The following is a 25,531-nucleotide window of genomic DNA, read 5'->3' on the forward strand; positions in this document are numbered from 1 at the left end:
GTGTAATATTCAACTACAAAACCTAAGTAAGAGAATGTGCTTGTTGCAATGGATCGGGTACACATGAATTGTTAGTGAAATGCATTGATCCATCATATCCTATATAATAAACGGGTAATAGGCAAATGGTCCCCTCAACCGGAGTTCCACCGGAGTTCAATGGGGGGGGAGGGAGGGGGGAGGGGGGGAGGGGGTAAGAGCAGCCCACCAACCGCCTGCAGGTCCTCCCCCCAGCTGGCCTGGCCTGATTGGTCCCAATCAGGGCAGGCTGGCCGGAACCCACCCATGCACAAAGTCCTACACTGGGCCTCTAGTCACTATATAAATAAAATAAGCTCTTCTGTTGTAAAAAAACAACAACATTTATTTCTGCATCTCTTTTTTTTAATATTAAACTCCTTTAGCAGATCTAAATTATAACAACAAATAGCAAAAGTGTCCCAGAATTCAAATCTAGCCCCTTGATCATTAAGGAAGATAGGAAGGAAGACAGAAGAAAGATAGGTAACTATATTTTAAAGATAAATGTGCCCTATATGAAACTATCTATGTCTACCTCTAGTAATTTAAAACCATTCATTTGAGAAAAAGAAGAAATTCAGTTAATTACTTAAAAACAACCTTGAAATAACATCATATATGGATTGATTTCAAAGACAGATCCTAAAATACTATGGGGTATTCTTACCTAGTGACACCAAGTTACTATAGTTCTCCAACATCACATCTCTGTACAAATCCCTTTGAGCAAAGTCCAGGCATTCCCACTCTTCTTGAGAGAAGTCAATGGCAACATCCCTGAACATCACCAATCTCTGAAACAACAAACATAATACTTCTAGTGGATATAAAGAAAATGTATTTTCAGTGGAGGGGGAGATGATGCAGAGCTCTTAACCATAGAGATAACAGAACAAACATGCTAGGAAGTATCCTCACATGGATGATACTACAAAAATTGGTGCTTCTGAAGTGACAACATGTTCCTTTTTATTCCTGTTGTTGTAGCCATTTCCTGAATATAGAACATCTCATTATGAACATAGTCTGGGAATTAATAAAGTTAAATAAGTAAAATTATTTTTTAAATGCAATGTCCCAATTAAAAGAAATAGCATACAGAAGCACCCTATACAATTTTATCTTGTATATCCTACATGCCCAATAAATGAAAGTTTCCCTTTTTAATTACTATTTAAGAAATAAGAGTCCCTGACACTCTGCCCACCCAATTTGCAGATCCATTTAAGCCACTTCCAGTGGCTTTTCTATAAAAATGGCCTGTCTTGGCTCATGCTGTGGACTTTCCTAAATTCGCTCAAAGGTTCACAGCATCTGGCCTCAATATGCCACGTACCTCTTGCTAAGTGGTCCCAGACCTGGCACTAGCAGCAGACAAACTTGGTTCACACCTTGATTTCTCCCAGGCATCTCCAAGTAATTTAAAACCATTCATTTGAGAATAAATTACTACCTCTACTAATTTAAATCCATTCATTTGAGAATAAGAAAAAATTCAGTCAATTACTTAAAAACAACCTTGAAATAACATCATATAAGGCACCTCCCAGCACAAGTAGCACCCATCTGCAGATCACTTTGTAGCTCATGCCAAGTAGCCCTGGACAAGGCACAGGTAGCAGCTAACCTTAGTCTGAACCTTCCAAAAAGGCCCAGAGCCAGTGTGTGGCCAGCTTCATACTAAACTGGAGTACCACCCAACCACGTCCACGAGCAACACACTCCAGGGGCAGAATTGGCGGGCACCAGAGCCCCGCAGAGGTGAGTTCTACTCTGTGGGGTCAGCCTCTACACCAGTGATGGCGAACCTATGACATGCGTGTCAGAGGTGACATGTGAACTCATTTTTTTGGTTGATTTTTCTTTGTTAAATGGCATTTAAATATATAAAATAAATATCAAAAATATAAGTCTTTGCTTTACTATGGTTGCAAATATCAAAAAATTTCTATATGTGACACGGCACCAGGGTTAAGTTAGGGTTTTTCAAAATGCTGACACGCCGAGCTCAAAAGGTTCGCCATCACTACTCTACACTGTAGTTCCTCCACTGTAGTCATGGCTGGTCAATCCCTCCCACTGATAAACCAACAACAATCAAGGAGGATACACGTAGCCCACACACAGGGTATGTATAAACTGCCCAGCTCAGATGATAGGAGAGGCTACCCCACTGAGCTCTACAGAACACCTACTACATTAAGACATACTACTAAGCCGAAACCGGTTTGGCTCAGTGGATAGAGCGTCGGCCTGCGGACTGAAAGGTCCCAGGTTCGATTCCAGTCAAGGGCATGTACCTGGGTTACGGGCACATCCCCAGTAGGAGATGTGCAGGAGGTAGCTGATCGATGTTTCTCTCTCATCGATGTTACTAACTCTCTATCTCTCTCCCTTCCTCTCTGTAAAAAATCAATAAAATATATTTAAAAAAATAAAAAAAGACATACTACTAAGCCAAAACCGGTTTGGCTCAGTGGATAGAGCGTAGGCCCGTGGACTGAAAGGTCCCAGGTTTGATTCCGGTCAAGGGCATGTACCTTGGTTGCAGGTACATGCCCAGTAGGAGATGTGCAGGAGGTAGCTGATCGATGTTTCTCTCTCATCGATGTTTCTAACTCTCTATCTCTCTCCCTTCCTCTCTGTAAAAAATCAATAAAATATATTTTTTTAAAAAGACATACTACTAAGACTTGGAGATATAGCAGATCTACCAACTATACAGAAACAAACATAGGAAAGCAGCCAAAATGGTGAGACAAAGAAACATGTCCCAAATGGAAGAACAGGAAACATCCCCATAAAAAGAAGTAAATGAAATGAAGGATATCAAATTACCAGATACTTCCAAACAACAGTTATAAGAATGCTTGGGGAACTTAGTGAGAAAACTTCAACAGCATTTTAAAAAACCACACTTAGAGACCATAAAAAAAGAACCACTCAGAAATGAAAAATACACTAACTAAAATGAGGAATACACTAGAAAGAATCAGCAGCAGATTAGATAAAGCAGAGGATCAAATCAGCGATTTGGAAGTCAAGATAGCAGGAAATAAACACCCAATTAGTGTAGCAAAAAAAAGGATAGTTTAAGGAAACTCTGACACAACAATATCAAGCATACCATCATTCATATCATAAGGGTAGCAGAAAGAGAAGAGAGAGATTAAGGAATTGAAAACATGCTTTAAAAATAATGACTGAAAACTTCCCTAACCTGGTGAGGGAAAAAGACACTCAAGTCCAAGAAGCACAGCGAGTCCCAAACAAGATGAACCCAAGAAGCCCACTGGAGTACCACCCAATTAAAATTATGAGTACCATCATAATTAAAATGCCAAAGGTTAAAGACAGAGAATCTTGAAAAGTAGCAAGAGAAAAGCAGTTAGTTACCTAAAAGGAAGCCCCATAAGGCTGTCAACAGAAACTTTGCAAGCTAGATTAGCATAAAATATTTAAAGTGATGAAAAACAAGAACCTATAACCAAGATTATTCTACCCAGAAAAGCTATCATTTAGAATCAGAGGACAAAGAGCTTCTGAGATAAAATGTTAAAGCATTCATCACCACTAAACCAGTATTACAAGAAACATCAAAGGGTCAGAAGAAAGAAGAAAGAATAAAATAAGGAGAAGAAGAAAGGAGGAGAAGAAAAAGTTAAAAAATAATATGAGTAATAAAATGGCAATAAATATATATCTATGAATAATTACTTTAAAAGCAAATGGATTAAATTCTCCATTCAAAAGACACAGGGTGGCTAAATGAATAAAATAGCAAGACCCTTACATATGCTGTCCACAAGAGACTCACTTAAAATCAAAAGACACAAACAGACCGAAAGTAAAGGGATAGAAGATATTTCATGAAAATGGGAAGAAAACAAAAACAAAAAAGCTGGTGTAACAATACTTATACTGGTCAAAATAGACTTTAAAACAAAGGTTATAATGAGACAAAGAAGCACCCAGCAATTCCACTTATTGGTATTTATCCAAAATAACCCAAAACACTAATTCAAAAATATATATGTATCCACACGCTCATTGCAGCATTATTTACACAGCCAAGATATGTAAGCAACCTAAGTGTCCATCAATAGGGGTAAATGAATAAAAAAAAGTGGTACATATATACAATGGGATATGACTCAATTATAAAAAAAAAAAAAAGAATGAAATCTTGCCATCTGCAATAACATGAATAGACCTAAAGAGTTTTGTGCTGAGTGAAATAAGTCAGACAAAGAAAAATTTCATATGATTTCTAAAAAACAAAATAAATGAACAAGCAGAATAGAAATAGAATCAAAGATTCAGAGAACATTTTGACAGTTGACAGATGGGAGGGAGGATTAGGAGCATGGGTGAAAAAGATGAAAGGACTAAGAAGTACAAATTAGTAGTTATAGAATAATCATGTAAAATATAACATAGGGAATGTAGTCAAAATTTGTAATAACTATGTATGGTGTCAGATGGTTACTAGTTTTATCAGGGTGAGCAATGCCTAAAAGGTATGCTGTACACCTGAAACTAATATAATATTATATATCAACTATAATTGAAAAATAAAAAATGTACTAAAATAGAAATAAGAAAAATAACTGGGTAAATGTTTCTGTAAAATCTTATATCTATTATAAAATAAGATTTGCAAAAAAATGAATATATTAAAACTTCAAGTTTGTTGTTATATTAGAATATTGCATCATAGGCATTTTCCTTGTTACTAATAATTTAGTAAGTATTTTTAACAGGCTGCAGAATTGCTTCAAATAATCAATATATCTTGACTTAATGGCATGAATATTTGAACATTGTAGGTTATATAAAAATCTCATAAGCATTTCTTAATTTGGGGAGTTTATAATTCTCAATAGCTTTTGCATGTGAATGATGATCTGTCTTATTATTAATCAAGATGATGAACATAATGAACATGACTTTTTCTTGTCTTAAGCAACATAAAGATGGAAAAGAATAATTCAAACTTAAACATTCAAGATTAGCACACAATATTGAATCTCAAAATCACCTATATTATTGGTATCAATTATGGATTCCCAGGGAAGATCCATGATCTCCCTGTATTCAATCCTTAATCATAAAGCTCACAAAGCCTGGATTTTCAATTTATGGAGACTGAGCAGAGTCAAAACCAACTCCTACCTTGCTTAACTGGGAAATTTAGGTCTAAAGAATAGATCAAAGTTTTCTCAGGTATAGTACCATTTAACATTCTTCTCTATCTTGTAAAATCAGGAAATTTTCTTTTGCTGTATCACTCAGTGATTCTAGTTAAAGATGTTCAGTAAATTAATGAATAAGTATATGAATATAGGTTAGATTAGACAGACATGCTTAGAGACGACACTATCTACACTAATAAAAGTGAATGATGCAAAATGACTGTACCTTCGTGACACCCACCAGCCAATCAGGAGTGAGTATGCAAATTAATCCAACAAAGCTGGCAGGTTAATTTGCATATTCAGGTGCCGAGCGGTGGGGTGGGACACTTGCATCATCAACATGGCGACAATGCAGGTGTTACGCACTGCCCCAGCTGCTCCGGGCCCCTGGGCAGCATGGGAAGGCAGAAAGGCGGTTCCGAGCTGGAGCGAAGGCAGAAAGGTGGCTCCGGCCAGAGCGAAGGCGGTGTTGGCAGCCAGGGGAAGGAAGGCCCATTCTTGCACAAATCTTCGTGCATTGGGCCTCTAGTCTATATCATAAAAGGCCTGTGGTAGTCATGCCGGAACGGCATCAAGACCAAACTAGCGAAGTGGCCTGATCAGGCCATGGGGCGTGGGGCTGGCAGGCCAACCTCATGACCCCTCTGCTGCTGGCCTGCCCCTGATCGAACTCTCCCACCCTGATCAAGAGTGGGGTGGCCAGCCAAATGCCCCTTCCCCTCCCACTGGCCAGCCCTGCCCCCAATTAGCCCTCCCCACCATGATAGGCCTGCAGCCCCACCCCCTGGCCAGCCTTCCATGATGGCATCCCCCACCCCAATAGGGGTCGGGGCTGGGCGGCCAACCTCCTGCAGCTCCTCCCCCGGCCGGCCATGCCCCTGATGGGCCCCCACCACCTTGATTGGCCTTCAGCCCCTACCCCTGGCCAGCCCCACCCCTGATAGCCCCCCCAACTCAATAGGGGGCAGAGCTGGCTGGTCAACCTCCCACAGCTCCTCCCCCCGGCCAAGTCCCCCCTGTGGGCCGCCACCACCCTGATCAGGGTCAGGGTCAGCCAGCCAACCACCCATTGCCCCTCCCCCAGGCTGCTGGTCCCCAATCAGCACCCGCACCCTATTCAGGGGTGGGGGCTGGGCCAGCCAGCCCACTGCCCCTCCCCATGGCAGGCCCTGCCCCCAGTTAGCCCCCCAACCCCAATCGGGGGCAGGGCCCACCAGCCAATTACTCGTGGTCCCTTCCCCCAGCCGGCCCGGCCCTGATCAGCCCGATCAGGGTTGGCCAGCCAACCTCCCACCATCTCCTCCTCCTCACAGGCCCAGCCCCGATCTGCCCTGATTAAGACCGAACTGGCTGGACCCTACCTGTACGCAAATTTGTGCGCTGGGCCTCTAGTCTATAATAATAAAAGCATAATATGCTAATTAGACCAGACGGCCGAACAGCAGAACAATTGTCCGGACACTTGTCTGGACGACCTTCCAGATGAAGCCGGGGCTGCAAGGACTGAGGCAGCCACCATGGCTGCAGGGGCTGAGCCCCTTGCACAAATTTTGTGCATCAGGCCTCTAGTCATTTATAAGAATGGAATAAACTGGGGAGCATATTCCTGAATGGGGTCAGTTAGGAAGGAAGTTTCAGAAATAAGGAATGCAAATATGCACATACTATGTAAAAACAAAACAAAAACAAAAAAAAAAGTGAAAGGAGAAAACACCAAGTTACCTGAGCCATGATTTTTATGGCTATATGAAATTATTAATCCTCTCCTGGATTCCTATCTTGGAGAGGCACAGCATCTGGAAAAGGCAGTGCTGGAGAGGAGAAAACAGAACCATGAGACTATGCCTTTCACAAAGCTCCAAATGAGTTATATTAGAATTACCTTTGTTACACTCCTCTTGCTGTCACTTGCTCCCATTCCTAAAATACACACTAAGCAGGAGGATATAGGTTCATATCTCTGTCAAACTCAGTGCTCTCTATATTAAGATATATATATATATATTTATAAAAAACGACTCTACCATTCCTCAAATAAAACTTATGGACAACACATTTATACATTATGCCAAAAATGGATAATGACCAACTGTTATATTTAAGTATATTAATGATCACACACAACTACAGAAGGCACAAATAATTAAATGCTTACAACTAAATAAAATGAACAAATTTAGATTTATAAGATGATAATATTCAACTAAGTATTGTGGACATATTTTTATTTATGTTTGCCATTTTGAAAAAAGTGACATGTATATTAAGTATGTGTGTATACAAGTAAGTGTGTAGAATAAGTGAAATTTATTATCTACAAATTAAGGCTTCTACAAGTGTGTGCTATTCATAAGTCAAATGACACAAGTAGTGTTGCCATTAGTGCTGAGACTTTTTAAAGTTGTTTTTAAATATCTCAGTAAATTTCAGAATAAAACAAAGTTTACAAGATGATAAATCTTTCTCAAACAAACCAGCCTTCCTGGTTTAGCAATAATACTAAAGTAGATAAATCTAGATATTTGACAAAAATGCTCTATGCAAGAGGTTCTAGATCCATATAATTATAAACTTATTTTTTTCCTCAGCTATGGTTTTTGTTTGTTTTTTTTTTTTTTTATATTTTATTGATTTTTTACAGAGTGGAAGGGAGAGAGAGCTAGAGAGTTAGAAACATCGATGAGAGAGAAACATCGATCAGCTGCCTCCTGCACATCTCCTACTGGGGATATGCCCGCAAACCAGGTACATGCCCTTGACCGGAATCGAACCTGGGACCTTTCAGTCCGCAGGCCGACGCTCTATCCACTGAGCCAAACCGGTTTTGGCTGGTTTTTGTTTGTTTGTTTGGGTTTTTTTGCAGGTATTTTATTTTGTAAGGTTTTTTTTTGTTGTTCGTTTGTTTATTTAGGGTTTTTTGCAGGTATTTTATTTTTTTGAATAATTCTTTATTGTTGGAAGTATTACATATGCCCCCCTTCTTCCCCAATTGACTGCCTCCAGGCCCCACATCCCCCACCCCAAGCTTTCAGCACCCTACTGTCTATGTCCATGGGTTATGCATATATGAATACAAGGTCTTTGACTGATTACCTCCTATCCACCCACCCACCCTAGCCTTCCCTCTGAGATTCTGCACTCTGTTCCATGCTTCCATGTATCGGAATCGACTCTGTTCATCAGTTTATTTTGTTACTTAGATTCCACATGAGTGTAATCATGTGATACGTGACTTTCTCTGACTGTCTTATTTCACTTAGCATGATACTTTCCAGTTCCCAACATATGGTCTCAAAGGGTTTTTTACTGCTGCACAGTATTCCATGGTATAAATGTACCACAGCTTTTTTTATCCACTAATCTACTGATGGGCACTTGGGCTGTTTCCAGATCTTAGCTATCCTATATAATAATAGACAAACATGGTAATTAACCATACCTCCAACACGCTTCCCATTGGCTAATCAGGGTGATATGCAAATTAACTGCCAACCAAGATGGTGGCCGGCAGCCAGGCAGCTGAAGTGAACAGGAGGCTTGCTTGCTCCAGTGAAGGAGGAAGCCAAGGTTCCCCGACTGCCGCTGCCAGCCTCTGAGCTTGCAGTCTAAGAAACATTGTTGCAATTATAGAAGCTAAAACAATCCCGATGCTTTCAGCCAGCCGGCTGAGCTGGAGTTGCAACAGTGTTTCAATTATAGAAGCCAAACAAACCAGATACCTGCTTTCAGCAGCCGAGGTTTCAGAGCTGGAGCTGAGCCTCAGAGGTAAAGCCGGCTCTCAGTTCCAGTGACAGCCATAGAAGGTAAATAAATCCCAGAATAAAAAAAAAAAGAAAAAAAGAATAAAAGGAGAGGTTGGGAGCTTCAGTCACCCACCAGCCTGAAAACGGCCCTCAGCCCCTCACCCAGACTGGCCAGGCACCCCAGTGGGGACCCCCACCCTGAAGGGGTGTGACCAGCTGCAAACAGCCATCATCCCCTCATACAGGCTGGCCAGGCACCCCAGTGGGGACTCCCATCCTGATCCAGGACACCCTTCAGGGCAACGCAGCCAGCCCCCACCAGTGCACCAGGCCTCTATCCCATATAGTAAAAGGGTAATATGCCTCCCAGCACTGGGATCAGCGAAGCCGCGAGGCCTCCCAAACCCGGGATCAGCAGAGCCGCGAGGCCTCCCAAACCCAGGATCAGCGGAGCCGCGAGGCCTCACGCCCCAGGATCAGTGGAACCGCGAGGCCTCCCAGCACCGAGATCAGCGGAGCTGTGAGGCCTCCTAGCACCGGGATCAGAGGAGCAGCAAGGCCTCCTGGCCCTGGAGCAGCGTGACAGAAGGCAGCACCCAAACCCCTTGATCGCCCTGCGGCTCTGTGTGTGACAGGAGGCGGGGCCACAACCTCCCTATCCACCCTGCTCTGCTCGTGACAGGGGAAGGCGCCCCAACCCCCTGATCGGCCCTGCTCTGTGCCTAATAGGGGGGAGCTCCCCAACCCCCTGATCCGCCCTGCTCTGTGTGTGACAGGGTGCGGCGCCCCAACCCCCCCATGGGCCCTACTCCGTGTGTGACGGGGTGGAGCCACAACCTCCCCATCGGCCCTGCCCCGGTGTGACAGGGGGGAGTGCCCCAACCCCGATTGGCCCTGCTCTGTGGGTGACGGGGGGGCTCCCCAACCCCGATCGGCCCTGCTCTGTGTATGACAGGGTACGGAGCCCCAACCCCCTGATCGGCCCTGCTCTGTGCATGACGGGGTGGTGCCGCAACCTCCCCATCAACCCTGCCCTGAGTGTGACAGGGGGAGTGCCCCAACCCCCTGATTGGCCCTGCTCTGTGTGTGACAGGGGGTGGTGCCCCAACTCCCCTATCGACCCTATTCTGTGCATGACAGGGGGGAGCTCCCCTACCCCCTGATCAGCCCTGCTCTGTGTGCGACAGGGTACGGAGCCCTAACCCCTCTGATGGACCCTGCTCTGTGCATGACAGGGGGCAGCACCCTAACCCCCTAATCGGCCGGCTCTGTATGTGACAGGGGTGGCGCGACAACCCCGATTCGCCCTGCTCTGTGCATGACAGGGGGTGGTGCCACAACCTCCCCATGAACCCTGCCTTGAGTGTGACAGGGGGTGGTGCCCCAACCCCCCAATCAGCCCTACCCTGAGCATGACTGGGGGTGGCATCGCAACCTCCCGATCCACCCTGCTCTGTGCATGACAGGTGGCAGTGCCCCAACTCCCCAATCGGCCCTGCTCTGAGCCCGACCAGGGGCTGCACCTAGGGATTGGGCCTGCCCTCTGCCACCCGGGAGGGGGCCTAAGCCAGCAGGTCATTATCTCCTGAGGGGTCCCAGACTGTGAGAGGGCACAAGAGGGGCTGAGGGACACCCTCCCTGCCAGTGCACAAATTTTTGTGCACCAGGCCTCTAGTCTATAATAATAAAAGTGTAATATGCTAATTAGACCAGACAACCTTCCAGATGAAGCCAGGGCTACAAGGGTCAAGGCAAGCTGCCGTGGCTGCAACTGACCAGCGGGCTGTGGCGGGTTACCAGGGCCTCCCTCTGCGAGGGAAGGCCAGGTCCCGGGTGCCTACAGTGGCTGGAGGGAAGCCGGTGCCAGCAGCCAGAGGAAGGAAGGCCTACTCATGCACAAATTTCATGCACTGGGCCTCTCGTGGTAAATAATGCTGCTATGAACATAGGGGTGCATATATTCTTTCTGATTGGTGTTTCGGGTTTTGTAGGATATATGCCTAGAAGTGGGATCACTGGGTCAACTGCCAGTTCCATATTTAATTTTTTGAGGAAACTCTATACCCATGGTCAGCAAACTGTGGCTCGCAAGCCACATGAGTCTCTTTGGCCCCTTGAGTGTGGCTCTTCCACAAAATACCATGTCCAGGCGTGCATTCAGTGCGGTTGAAACTTCGTGGCCCATGTGCAGAAGTCAGTTTTCGGCCTGGGCGAGTCTATTTTGAAGAAGTACTGTTGATATTTGGCTCTGTTGACTAGTGAGTTTGCCGACCACTGCTCTATACTTTTTTCCATAATGGTTGCACTGATCTACATTCCCACCAGCAGTGTACTAGGGTCCTCTTTTCTCCACATCCTTGCCAGCTCTTGTCATTTGTTGAAAAGTGTGAGGTGACACTGCATTGTCGTTTTAATTTGCATCTCTCTGATGATCAGTGACTGTGAGCATTTTTTCATATGACTCTTGGCCATCTGTATGACCTCTTTGGAGAAGTGTCTATTTAGGTCCTTTGACCATTTTCTTAGTGGATTGTTTGTCCTCCTTTTGCTAAGTTGTATAAATTCCTTATATAATTTGGATATTAACCCTTTATCAGATATATCATTGCCAAATATGTTCTCCCATACTGTGGGCTCCCTTTTCAATTTGTTGATGGTTTCTTTTGCTGTGCAGCTTTTAGTTTTAATGTAGTCCCATTTGTTTATTTTCTCCTTAGTTTCCATTGCCCTAGATGTATCTGTAAACATATTGCTATGCGAGATGTCTGAGATTGTGCTGCCTATTGTTTCTTCTAGGATTTTTATGGCTTCACAGCATACATTTAAGTTTTTTATCCATTTTCAGTTTATTCTTGTGTATGATGGAAGTTAGCAGTCTAGTTGCATTTTTTTTCCATGTATCTAATTTTCCCAATACCATTTATTGAAGAGACTGTCTTGACTCTATTGTATGTTCTTGTCTCCTTTGTCAAATATTGAGCATAATGGCTTGGGATGATTTCTGGGGTTTCTGTTCTGTTCTATATGCCTGTTCTTGTGCCAGTACCAGACTATTTTTATTACAGTGGCTTTGCAGTAGAACTTAAAATCTGGTACTGTGATTCCTCCCACTTTTTTTCTTTCTCAAGATTACCGCACCTATTCAGGTTCTTTTTGATTCCATATAATTTTGGGTAGTATTTGTTCTAGCTCTGTAAAATATGTTGTTGTTATTTTAATAGGAATTGCATTGAATCTGTAGATCGCCTTTGGTAGTATGGAAATTTTGATGATGTTAATTCTACCAATCCATGAACACAGTATATTCTTCAACTTGTTTATATCTTCTTCCATCTTTTCAACGTCCTGTAGTTTTCTGAGTACAAGTCTTTTGCCACCCTTGGTTAAGTTTATTCCTAAATATCTGCTTTTTTGTTGTTGTTGCAATGAAAAGTGGGATTGTTTGTTTAGTTTCTCTTTCTGAGAATTCATTATTGGTGTATCAATAATGGGTGTTGATTTTTGGGTGTTGATTTTGTATCCTGGTACATTGCCAAATTCATTTATTAAATCTAGCAGTTTTTTGGTGGAGTCTTTAGGGTTTTCTATGTCATCTGCAAATAATGAGTTTCACTTCCTCCTTTATAATTTGGATGCCTTTTGTTTCTTCTTCTTGTCCAACTGCATAGCTAGGATTCCCAGTACTATATTGAATAAGAGTTGAGTGGACATCCCTGTCTTGTACCTGCTCTTAGTGGAAATGGTTTTAGTTTTTGCTCATAGGTTCACTATAGGTTTGTCATATATGACCTTTATCATGTTGAGATATGCTCCCTCTATTCCCACTTTGCTGAAAGTTTTATCAAAAATAGGTGTTGGATTTTGTCAAATGCTTTTTCTGCAACTATTGATATGACCATGTGATTTTTGTCTTTCAATTTGTTTATGTGATATATCACATTTATTGATTTACAAATATTGTACCAGCCTTGCATCCCTGGAATAAATCCCACTTGGTTGGTGTATGATCTTTTTAATATATTGCTTGATCCAATTTACTAATATTTTGTTGAGGATTTTAGCATCTGTTTATCAGGAATATTGGCCTGTAATTCTCTTTCTTTTTAGTGTCTTTATGTGGTTTTCAAATTAGGATAATGATGTACTCATAAAAAGAGCTTGAAAGTGTAGCTTCCTCTTGGATTTTTTGAAATAGCTTGAGGAGTATAGGTGTTAGTTCTCCTTTCTACGTTTGGTAAAACTGCCCTGTGAAGCCATCTGAACCTGGGCTTTTATGTGCTGGGATTTTTTTAATAACTGCTTCTGTTTCATCAGTTGTTATTGGCCTATTCAGGTTTTCTGATTCTTCCTGTTCAGTTTTGGAAGACTGTATTTTCTAGGAATTTATCCATTTCATCCCCATTGTCAAACTTGTTGGCATATAGTTGTTCTGTGGTGTCAGTGATTACTTCTCTGCTTTCATTTCTGATTTTATTTATTTGGATCCTCTCTCTTTGTTTCTCTTTGATGAGTCATGCACATGGAAAGGGGGAAAAAACCTGGCATAGCAATATTCATGTCAGACAAAATAGACTTCAAAACAAAGGCCATAACAAGAGACAAGGAAGGCCACTTCATAATACTAAAGGGAATGATTTGACAAGAAAATATAACCCTTGTAAACATATATGCACCCAATATAGGAGCATCCAAGTACATTAAAAAACTCTTGATGAACATTAGGAGAGAGATTAACAACAACAGTCATAGTGGGAGACTTTATCACCCCACTGACATCACTGCATAGATATTCCAGACAAACTATTAACAAAGAAACAGAGGACTTAAAAGACACACTAGATCAGATGGATCTAACCAATATTTACAGAACATTTCACCCTAAAGCAACAGAATATGCATTCTTCTCAAGTGCACTTGGAACATTCTTAAAGATAGACCACATGTTAGGGCACAAAACAAGTCTATACAAATTCAAGAAGATTGATATAAAACCAAGCATCTTCTCAGATTACAATGGGATAAAGTTAGAAATCAACTACAATTAAAAAAATTAAAAAAATTCTAAAACACTGAAATACATGGAAGCTAAACCAATGAATGGGTTACCAATGAGATCAACAAGAAATTAAAAACTTCCTGGAAACAAATGAAAATGAATACACAACCACCCAAAACCTATGGGACTTGGCAAAAGCAGTCCTGAGAGGGAAGTTCACAGCACTACAGGCCTACCTCAAGAAACAAGAAAAAGGACTAATAAACTATCTAATCCTAAAACAAAATGAACTAGAGAACAGCAAGAAAAACCTGGAGAAAGCAGGAAGGAAATAATAAAGATCAGAGCAGAAATAAATGACATAAAGACAAAAAGCCAAACAAACAAACAAAAAAAACAGTACAAAAGAGCAATAAATCTAAGAGTGGGTTTACTTTGAAAAGATAAACAGGATCGATGAACTGCTAGCCAGAATCATCAAGAAACAAAAAGAGAGGACCCAAATAAATAAAATCAGAGATGAAAGAAGCACTATAACAACAGACACCAAAGAAATATAAATACTATGAACAAATATGCCAACAAGCTGGACAATGTAGATGGAATGGATAAATTTCTAGAAATATACAATCTTCCAAAACTCAATCAGGAAGAATCAGAAAACCTGAGGAGGCCAATAACAACTGATGAAATTGAAGCACTAAAAAAACTTCCAGCAAACAAAAGTCCTTGATTGGATGGATTTACAGGTGAGTTTTACCAAACATTCAAAGAACTAACAGCTACCCTGTTCAAATTATTCCAAAAAATTCAAGAGGAAGGAACACTTCCAAGCTCTTTTTATGAAGCCAGCATTATTCTAATTCAAAAAGACGCGAGAAAGAAAGAAAGAAAGAAAGAAAGAAAGAAAGAAAGAAAGAAAGAAAATTACAGGTCAATATGCCTGATGAACACATATGCTAAAATCCTCAACAAAATATTAGCAAATAGGATCCAGCAATATATTAAAAAGATCATACACAGAGACAAAATGGCAGTGGAATAGACGGATGTGTCCCGAGCCTTGTCCCAGAGCAGATAGAACAAGCAACTAAATCAAATAACATCCACCTGGAATTGGTGAAGTATATACAGCTGGTGAGACAATCCCCAGCCAGGAAGGAAAGAGGACACCTGGTGAACAGTAAAATCAGGGACCTGGGCTGGAGAGAACTGAGACCTCTAAGTCCAGAGGGTCAGAGGCAAACTGCATGGCACTGAGGCCTTGTCCTTTGTGGCATGGGTGCATGCCACAGCCTCTGACTTGACTGTGGAAAGGTCTGCAGGACTGCTGGTAGCAGGGGATTCCAGACCTGGGTCTGCAGTCATAGAGACTGAGCCCAGAGGGGGCATTCTGGATGGCTGCCCAGACCGCATTGTGCAGGGAGGAGAGGGGTTCACACAGGCACAGTTCTTTCCCCTCTTTTTGGTCTTTGCTTTTGTTCACTGAACCTAGTTCATAGGACCTTTCAAACACAAACACTCACCTGTGGCTGAGGTGCAGGAGGAGGTACAGGACTTGTGGAGTCTGGGGAGAGGCTGGGGTGAGGAGAGGGTCCAGGACAGGTGACCGCAAGTCTGGCACTGAGTCATACCTGACACGCGCAAACTATGTAGCCATTTTCTCCTGAAGAGATAGCCCCTCTCTGCAGTCTCCAGGCAACCAATACAGCCACACCCAGACTACACCCTGAGTGGCACAAAGAATAATTTTTTAAAAAAATCGGAATAGTCACCCTGGCTGGCCTAAAAAAAGGCCTTCAGTCCCACACACAGTACAGAAGAGTGGGATCTTAAAACCAGGCAATGAAATGACACTTCACTTTTTCATTTTATTTTACTTTATTTTTTAATCCTACTTTTTAATCAATTTAATTTTTATTATTATTATTATTTTCTTCTCTTTCTCTTTCCTCTTATCTATTCATCCTCTTTCTACTTCCTCTATACAGAACTGAGGTTCTCTCCATATTTATCCAATTCTTAACCTTACTTTCTGTATATAAGATTCTGCCCCCACCCTCTTTACTGGGTACTTGGTGTTTGTATGTTCTGGTTTACCTGTTTGTTCTCTGGTGTTTTCTCCACAAATATATATATATATTTTTTCCTTTTTCTTCTTTTTCTTTTCTCTCATACCATGTTTTCTCTCTTCGATATCATTTGTGCTCTCTTTTCTCTCCCCTAATTCTCTTTTCTCTGGTGGTCACTTATATTGGGGTTATCAGTGTTGTGAGTACATTCGTGTTTTGTTCCCTTTGTGTCATGTCTTGTCAAGGTGAATTTTTTCCTGTTTGGCCAATATGCTCGAGAGAAAGCCACATAAGCAGTACCTGGAGAGGAGACTCCATCCATGAATGGGTCAATAACACTCCAGAAACAACTACAGAGGCAGGAAGAAGGCAGCAGTGAGAGAGAGAGCGCGAGTGACTAACAAAAGAGGAGTGTGTGGTCGTGTGGGTGTGTGAGTGAGGAATAGTTAGATCCTGCAGGACCTTTGGGGGTAGGCTAACCAGGCTCGCCTAACTAGGCAGCCTCTGCTACCATTGGAAATAGTCCTGGAGTGGCCGGCTCTTCCTCAGAGGCCTCGGGTGTGGTCTCATAGTCACTGAGACACCAGCCACCCCAGGTGAAGGGTCCTGTGAGTTCCGAAGCATGCTACCCTCTGACTGGCCCAACACTTTAGCTAAGGGCACTGTGACCACGCAAGAAGCAGCCACATGAGCAGCCCACTCTTGTCCGAGGAGCACCAGCCCCCTGAGCAGCCCACCCCAGGCCAAGGAGTGGCAGCCTTACGCGGCATGCCCCCATCTAAGGAGCAGCAGCTGTGCGAATGGCCAGCCCCCTCCATCCGATCAGCAGCAGCCTTGAGCGTAGCCCACCTCCGTCCGAGAAGCAGCAGTCACATGATCAGCCCACGCCCATTCAAGGAGCAGGAGCCATACACAACCCGTACCCATCCGAGGAGCAGCAGCACACAAGCAGCCCGCCCCCGTCCAAGGAGCAGCAGTCGCATGAGCAGCCCGCCCCCATCTGAGGAGCAGCAGCTGTGCAAGCAGCCTACCCCTGTACGAGGAGGAGCAGAACTGCGAGCAACCCACCACTGTCCGAGGAGCGGCAGCCCCCGAGAGCAGTCCGCCCCCACCTGAGGTGCAGCAGCTCACAAGCAGCTTGCCCCCATCCCAGGAGCAGCAGCCGTGCAAGAAGCCTGCCTCCTCCTGTGGAGCAGGAGCCCCATAAGCAGCCTGCCCCAGTCTGAGGAGCAGTAGCTGTGTGCAGCCAGCCCCCGTCCAAGGAGCAGCAGCCTCATGAGCAGCCTGATCCGGTCCGAGAAGCAGGAGCTGCACAAGCACCCTGCCCCCACCAGCCAGAGGAGCCACCACTGCTGAGAACAGCACCCACCAGAGGAGCCACCGCCAACTGAGGAGCAGACACTGCTGCAACAGCCTGAGGAGCAGCCGCCACCCAAGGAGCCACTGCCACCCAAGGAGCAACCCCTGCATGACCACACACCTAGATCCTTCGGTGAGAGCAAAAATGGGTAGACAAAGAAGCCACCGAAGGAAAGAAAAGTAGGAATCACCAGAAAAGCCGCTAAGTAAAATAGAGGCATGCAATCTGTCAGAAAAAGAATTCAGAATAAGGGTCATACAGTTCATAAACCAGATGGATGAAAAAATCAACAACTTATGTAAGAATCAAGAAGAAATAAAGAATGATATAGCGTGGAAAGTTTCAACAGAAGACTAGGAGAAGTGGATGACCGAATTAGCGAATAAGAAGACAAGGAAGCAAAACACACCCAAACTGAACTGCAATTGGAGAAAAAAATTAAAAGACAGGAGGAGAGCCTAAGGGCCCTTTGGGACAACATGAAATGAAGCAACATATGAATAATAGGGGTGCCAGAACAACAGGAAGAGGAACAAAAGTTAGAAAACCTATTTGAAGAAATAATGTCAGAAAACTTCCGGGATGTGGGGAAGAATAAAGTCACACAAGCACAGAGAGTCCCATACAAGATGAACCAGAAAAGACCCACACCAAGACACATCATAATTATGATGGCAAATGTTCAGGACAAAAAGAGAATCATAAAGGCTGCAAGATAGAGATAGAAAGTTACGTACAAGTGACCTCCCATTAGATTAAAAAATGATTCCTCAATAGAAACACATCAGGCCAGAAAAGAATGGAAGGAAATTTACAAAGTGATGCAAAGCAAGGGACTAAATCCAAGAATACTCTATCTAGCAACGCTATCTATTAAAATTGAAAGGTAAATAAGGACCTTCACGGACAAAAAAAAAAAAAAAGGCTATGGGAATTTATCACTACGAAGCCAGCAATGCAAGAAATGAATGCTAAAGGGACTGGTGTAAAAAGAGGAAATACAAAGGGAAGAAGGAACAGAGGCACAAAAAATAAATATGGCTACAGACAAGCACCTATCAATAACTTTAAACATAAATGGACTAAATGCTCCAATAAAAAGACATCAAGTGGCCCTAACTGGTTTGGCTCAGTGGATAGAGTGTCGGCCTGCGGACTGAAGGGTCTCAGGTTCGATTCCGGTCAAGGGCATGTACCTCGGTTGCAGGCACATCCCCAGTAGGGGGTGTGCAGGAGGCAGCTGATCGATGTTTCTAACTCTCTATCCCTCTCCCTTCTTCTCTGTAAAAAAAAAAAAAAATCAATAAAATGTATTTTTTTAAAAAAAGACATTAAGTGGCTGAATAGATAAAAATAACATGACCCATATATATGCTGTCTACAAGAGACCCACAAGAATGAACAAGGGACTCACAAGAATGAAAGTGAAGGGATGAAAAATATCTTTCAGGCAAATGGAAATGGAAAAAAAAAAACTGGGGTAGCAATACTTATATCTGAAGTATTGCTACCCCAGCTTGCTTTTTTTTTTTTTTTTCATTTAGACCTCAGAGTGAAGGCCAACACAAGAGATAAGGAAGGCCACACCATAATACTAAAGGGATCGATACAACATGAGGATATAACCCTGATTAACATATACATACCCAAATACATAAAAAAAACTCCTGGAAGATATCAAGGGAGAGATCGACAACAATACAATCATAGTACGAGACTTTAATACCCCCCCCCCCGAAATCACTAAATAAATCCTCTAGACAAAAAATCAGCAAAGAAACATCAATCCTAAATGACTCACTAGATCAGATGGACTTAACAGACATCTTCAGAACATTTCACACCAAAACCATGGAATATACGTTCTTCTCGAGTGCACATGGGACATTTTCAAAGATAGAGCACATATTGGGCCACAGGCAAAGTCTCTCCATTTTCAAGAAGATTGAAATCATATCAAGCATCTTCTCAGACAACAATGGCATAATATTAGGAACAAACCACAATAAAAAAACAATCAAAAAAACTCAAACACTTGAAAGCTGAATAGCATGCTATTAAACAATGATTGGGTTTCCAAAGAGATAAAAGAATAAATTAAAAACATCCTGGAAATGAATGACAATAAAAACATAACAATCCAAAATCTATGGGACACATTGAATGCAGTCCTGAGAGAGAAGTTTATTGTTCTACAGGCCTACCTAAAAAAATTAAGAAAAAATGGTAGTAAGTCATCTAACTCTACAACTCAAAGAATTAGAAAGAGAGCAACAAGAAAAGCCCAGAGTGAGCAGAAGGAAGGAGATAATAAAGATCAGAGCAGAAATAAATGACATAGAGACCAAAAAAAGCGATGCAAAAGATCAATGAAACGAAGAGTTGGTTCTTTGAAAGAATAAACAAGATTGATGAACCTAAAGCCAGGCTCACCAAGAAGCAAAGAGAGCGGACCCAGATAAACAAAATCGGAAATGAAAAGAGGCAAAATAACAACGGACCCCACAGAAATACAAAGGATTGTTAAAAACAGCTATGAACAACTCTATTCCGACAAACTAGACAACCCAGAGGAAAAGGACATATTTCTAGAAAAATACAACCTTACAAAACTCAACCAGAAAGAATCTAAAAATCTCAACAGACCAATAACTATGGAAGAAATTGAAGCAGTCATAAAAAGGCTTCCAGCAAACAAAAGCCTGGGACAGTCGGCTTCACAGGGGAATTTTACCAAACATTCAAGGAAGAACTAAAACCTATCCTCCTCAGCCTATTCCAAAAAATTCAAGAGGAAGGATCATGTCCAAGCTCATTCTATGAAGCCAGCATTACCCTAATACCAAAATCAGCTGAAAACCACACAATGAAAGAGAATTAAAGGCCAATGTCCCTCATGAACATAGATGCCAAAATCCTCAACAAAATTCTAGCAAATCGGATCCAGCATTAAATCAGAAAGATCACACACCATGACCAAATAGGATTTATCCTGGGGATGCAAGGATGATACAATGTCCGCAAATCAATAAATGTGCTATATCACATAAACAATTTGAGATAAAAATCATATACTCATTTCAATTGATGCAGCAAAAGCATTTGACAAAATCCAACACCCTTTCTTGATAAAAACCCTCAGCAAAATGGCAATAGAGGGATCATACCTCAACATAATAAAACCCTTATATGACAAATCTACAGCCAAGATCATACTCAATAGGCAAAATCTAAAAGCATTTCACCTAAGAACAAGAACAAGACAGGGATGCCCACTTTCACCACTCCTGTTCGACATAGTTCTGGAAGTGCTAGCTATAGCAAGTAGACAAGGTATCCAAATTGGAAAAGAAGACGTAAAACTGTCATTATTCGCAGATGACATGATACTGTACAAAGAAAAACCTAAAGACTCCATCAAAAAATTATTAGACTTAATAAATGAATCCATCAATGTAGCAGGATACAAAATTAATGCAAAGAAATCTGGCATTTCTGTACACCAATAGTGAACTTACAGAAAAAGAGACTTAAAAAAAAATCCCATTTACCATTGCACCAAAAATATTAAGATTCCTAGGAATAACTTTAACTAAGGAGGTAAAAGACCTGTACTCGGAAAACTACAAGACACTGAAAAAAAGAGATAGAGGAAGACATAGACAGATGGAAGAACATACATTGTTCATGGATTGATAGAATCAACATCATTAAAATGTCCATACTACCCAAAGCAAGCTATAGATTCAATGCACTCCCCATTAAAATACCAACAGAATATTTCACAGACATAGAACAAACTCTCCAAAAATTCATCTGGAATAAAAAAAAGACCCTGAATAGCTGCAGCAATCTTGCAAAATCAGAACAAAGTAGGTGGGATCTCAATACCAGATATCAAGCTGTATTACAAAGCCACTGTTCTCAAAACTGCCTGGTACTGGCACAAGAACAGACATATAGATCAATGGAAAAGAATAGAGAACCCAGAAATTGACCCAAACCACTGTGCTCAATTAATATTTGACAAAGGAGCAAGAAAATACAATGGAGTCAGGACAGTATCTTCAATAAATGGTGTTGAGAAAATTGGACAGATACATACAAAAAAATGAAACTAGACCACCAACTTACACCATACACAAAAATAAACTAAAAATGGATAAAGGACTTAAACATAAGACAAAAACCCATTAAAATACTAGAGGAATCCACAGGCAGCAAAATCTCAGACATATGCTGAAGCAATTTCTTCACCGATATAGCTCCTAGGGCAATGGAAACTAGAGAGAAAATAAACAAGTGGGACTACATCAAAATAAAAAGCTTCTGCACAGCAAAAGAAACCATCAACAAAACAACAAGAAAGCTCACTTCGTGGTAGAACATATTTGCCAATATTATCACCAATAAGGGTTTAATCTCCAACATTTACAGTGAACTCATACAACTTAACAAAAGGAAGATAAACAACCCAATCAAAAAATAGGCAACGGACCTAAATAGATACTTTTCAAAAGAAGACATAAAGAAGGCCAAGAGACATAGGAAAACATGCTCAAAGTCACTAATCACCCGAGATATGCAAATCAAAATGACAATGAGGTATCATCTCACACCTGTCAAATGGCTATCATCAACAAATTAACAAATAACAAGTGCTGGCGAGGATGTGGAGAAAAAAGAACCCTAGTGCACTGCTGGTGGGAATGCATACTGGTGCAGCCACTGTGGAGAACAGTATGGAGTTTCCTCAAAAAACTAAAAATGGAACTCCCATTTGACCCAGTGATCCCACTTCTAGGAATATATCCCAAGAAACTAGAAACACCAATTAGAAAGGATATATGCACCCCTGTTCATAGCAGGACAATTCACCATAGCTAAGATTTGGAAACAGCCTAAGTGCCCATCAGCAGATGAGTGGATTAAAAAACCGTGGTACATCTACACAATGGAATACCACACTGCGGTAAAAAAGAAGGAGTCTTACCATTTGCAATAGCATGGATGGAACTGGAAAGCATTATACTAAGTGAAATAAGCCAGTCAGAGAAAGATAAGTATCACATGATCTCACTCATTTATAGAATACTAGAGGCCTGTAGCACGAAGAGATTCGTGCAATAGGCCTTCCCTTCCTCTGGCTGCCGGCACCAGTTTTCCTCCGGCACCCGGGACCCAGGCCTTTGCTTCACTGCTCTGGCCAGATCCTTCAATCTTCCCTGCTCCAGCCAGAGCCTTCAGTCTTCGCTCCGCCGCTCTCTGCCTACATATGCAAATTAACCACCATCTTTGTTGGGTTAATTGCATACTCTCCTGATTGGCTGGTGAGCATAGTAGAGGGATGGTCAATTTACATGTTTGTCTATTATTAGGTAAAAATAATGAACAACATAAACTGATGATCAAAAACAGATCCAGAGACAGAGAAGCATCTATCAGACCGTCAAACCTCAAAGGGAAGGTAGGGGAGGGTGGGGGTAAGGAGGAGAGATCAACCAAAGAACTTGTATGCATGCATATAAGCCTAACCAATGGAGAGACACACCACGGGGGTTGAGGGCATGAGTGGGGGGCTGGAGGGGCAATGGGGCAATAAAGACACATATGTAATGCCTCAATCAATAAAAAAAAAAAATTTTTAATATATAAATAAATCACAAATTAAAAAAAAAACCAAAAAACACATACACCATGACCAAGTGGGATATATTCCAGGGATGCAAGGCTGGTACCATATTCACACGAAATGTGATACATCACATAAACAAATTGAAAGATAAAAACCACATAGTCATATCAATAGATGCAGAGAACCCAGTCGACAAAATACAGCACCCTTTTTTGATAAAATCTCTCAGTCAAGTAAGAATAGAGGAATCATACCTCAACATAATAAAGGCCATATACAACGAACCTACAGTCAACATAATACTCAATAGGCAAAAACTGTAAGTGTTTCCCTTAAGAACAGGAACAGGGGTGTCCACTTTCACCACTCTTACTCAACATAGTTCTGGAAGTCTTAGCCACAGCAATCAGACAAGAAGAAAAGATAAAAGGCATCCAAATTGGAAAGGAGGACGTAAAATGCTCATTATTCACAGATGACATGATATTGTACATAGAAAACCCTAAAGAATCCATCAGGAAACTACTAGACTTAGTAAATGCATTCAGAAAAGTAGCAGGTTATGAAATCAACATCCACAAATGAATGACATTTTTATACATCAATAATAAACTGTTATAAGAAGAAACTAAAAAAGCAATCCCATTTACCATTGCAACAACAACAAAAAAATAAGATACCTACTTGAAATAAATTTAACCAAGGAATTAAAAGACCTGTACTTGGAAAACTACAGGACAGTGGTTCTAAACCTGTGGGTCGCGACCCCTTTGGGGGTCAAACGACCCTTTCACAAGGGTCACCTAAGACCATTGAAAAACACATATATAATTACATATTGTTTTTGTGATTAATCACTATGCTTTAATTATGTTCAATTTGTAGCGATGAAATTGGGGGTCACCACAACATGAGGAACTGTATTAAAGGGTCACGGCATTAAAAAGGTTGAGAACCACTGCTATAGGACATTGAAAAAAGAAATAGAGGAAGATACAAACAATGGAAGCATATACCATGTTCATGGATTGAAAGAATTAACATCTATAGATTCAACACAATCCCTATTGAAATAAAAATGGTAGACCCAGCCAGCATGGCTCAGTGGTTGAGTGTTGACCTATGGACCAGGAGGTCATAGTTAGATTCCCAGTCAGGCCATATGCCCGGGTTGCAGGCTCAATCCCAGTAGGGGGCGTGCAGGAGGCAGCTGATCAATGATTCTCTCTCATCATTGATGTTTCTAACTCCCTCTCTCTTCCTCTCTGAGATAAATAAAAATAAATTTTAAAAAATAAAATGAAATAAAAGTAAAATACCAATGGTACACTTCACAGAGTTAAAACAAACACTTCAAAAATTTATATGGAACCAAAAAGGAACCTGAATAGCTTGAGAAAGAAGAGGGATCATAATAATGGATATCAAACTATACTGCAAAGCCATTATAACCAAAACAGGCTGGTACTGGCATCAGAATAGGCATATAGACCAATAGATCAGAACAGAGACCCCAGAAATTGATCCACACCATTATGGTCAATTGATATTTGAGAACGGAGGCAAGAACATACAATGGAGTAAAAACAGTCTCGTCAATAATTGGTGTTGGGAAAACTGGACTGACACATGCAAAAAAAAATGAAACTAGACCGCCAACTTACACCATACACAAGAGTAAACTAAAAATGAAGACTTAAATGTAAGACATGAAATCATAAAAATCTTAGAAGAAAACATAGGCAATAAAATCTCAGACATCTCACGCAGCAATATGTTTACAGACACATCTCCTAGGAGAAAGGAAACTAAGGAGAAAATAAACTAATAGGACTACATCAAAATTAAAAGCTTCTACAGGGCAAAAGAAACCACCATCAAATTGAAAACAAACCCAGTGAATGGGAGAACATATTTGCTAATGATACATCTGATAAGGGGTTAATACCCAAAATATATAAAGTACTTATCGTAACAAAAAAAATAAGATACCTAGGAATAAACTTGACTAAGGAGGTAAAAGACCCATACCTGGAAAACTACAGGACACTGAAAAAGGAGATAGAGGAAGACTTAAACAGATGGAAGAACATACCCTGTTCACGGATTGGTAGAATCAACATCATCAAGATGTCCATATTACCCAAAGCAATCTATAGATTCAATGCACTCCCCATTAAAATACCAACAGAATATTTCACAGACATAGAACAAACTCTCCAAAAATTAATCTGGAATAAAAAAGACCCCGAATAGCTGCAGCAATCCTGCAAAATCAGAACAAAGTAGGTGGGATCTCAATACCAGATATCAAGCTGTATTACAAAGCCACAGTTCTCAAAACTGCCTGGTACTGGCACAAGTACAGACATATAGATCAATGGAGTAGAATAGAGAACCCAGAAATCGACCCAAACCACTATGCTCAATTAATATTCGACAAAGGAGGCAAGAACATACAATGGAGTCAAGACAGCCTTTTCAATAAATGGTGTTGGGAAAATTG

At 41.5% G+C, this 25,531-nt stretch overlaps 1 protein-coding gene across 1 annotated transcript in view; it reads right to left on the reverse strand.

Annotated features, from left to right (window-relative positions):
- Positions 1-25,531, reverse strand: part of LOC308530188 (uncharacterized protein) — a 65,169-nt gene that overhangs the window by 31,935 nt on the left and 7,703 nt on the right. The window contains exons 3-4 of the mRNA XM_081106681.1: positions 6,942-7,030; positions 689-815 (exon numbers count right to left, since the gene is read on the reverse strand). Of these exons, the coding sequence (XP_080962807.1) occupies positions 689-815; positions 6,942-6,950 (136 nt within the window). The 5' untranslated portion in view covers positions 6,951-7,030. The remainder of the gene's footprint in view (positions 1-688; positions 816-6,941; positions 7,031-25,531) is intronic.

Source organism: Myotis nattereri (genome assembly GCF_964212035.1).
Source record: "Myotis nattereri genome assembly, chromosome: 15".
Taxonomy (NCBI): Eukaryota; Metazoa; Chordata; class Mammalia; order Chiroptera; family Vespertilionidae; genus Myotis; species Myotis nattereri.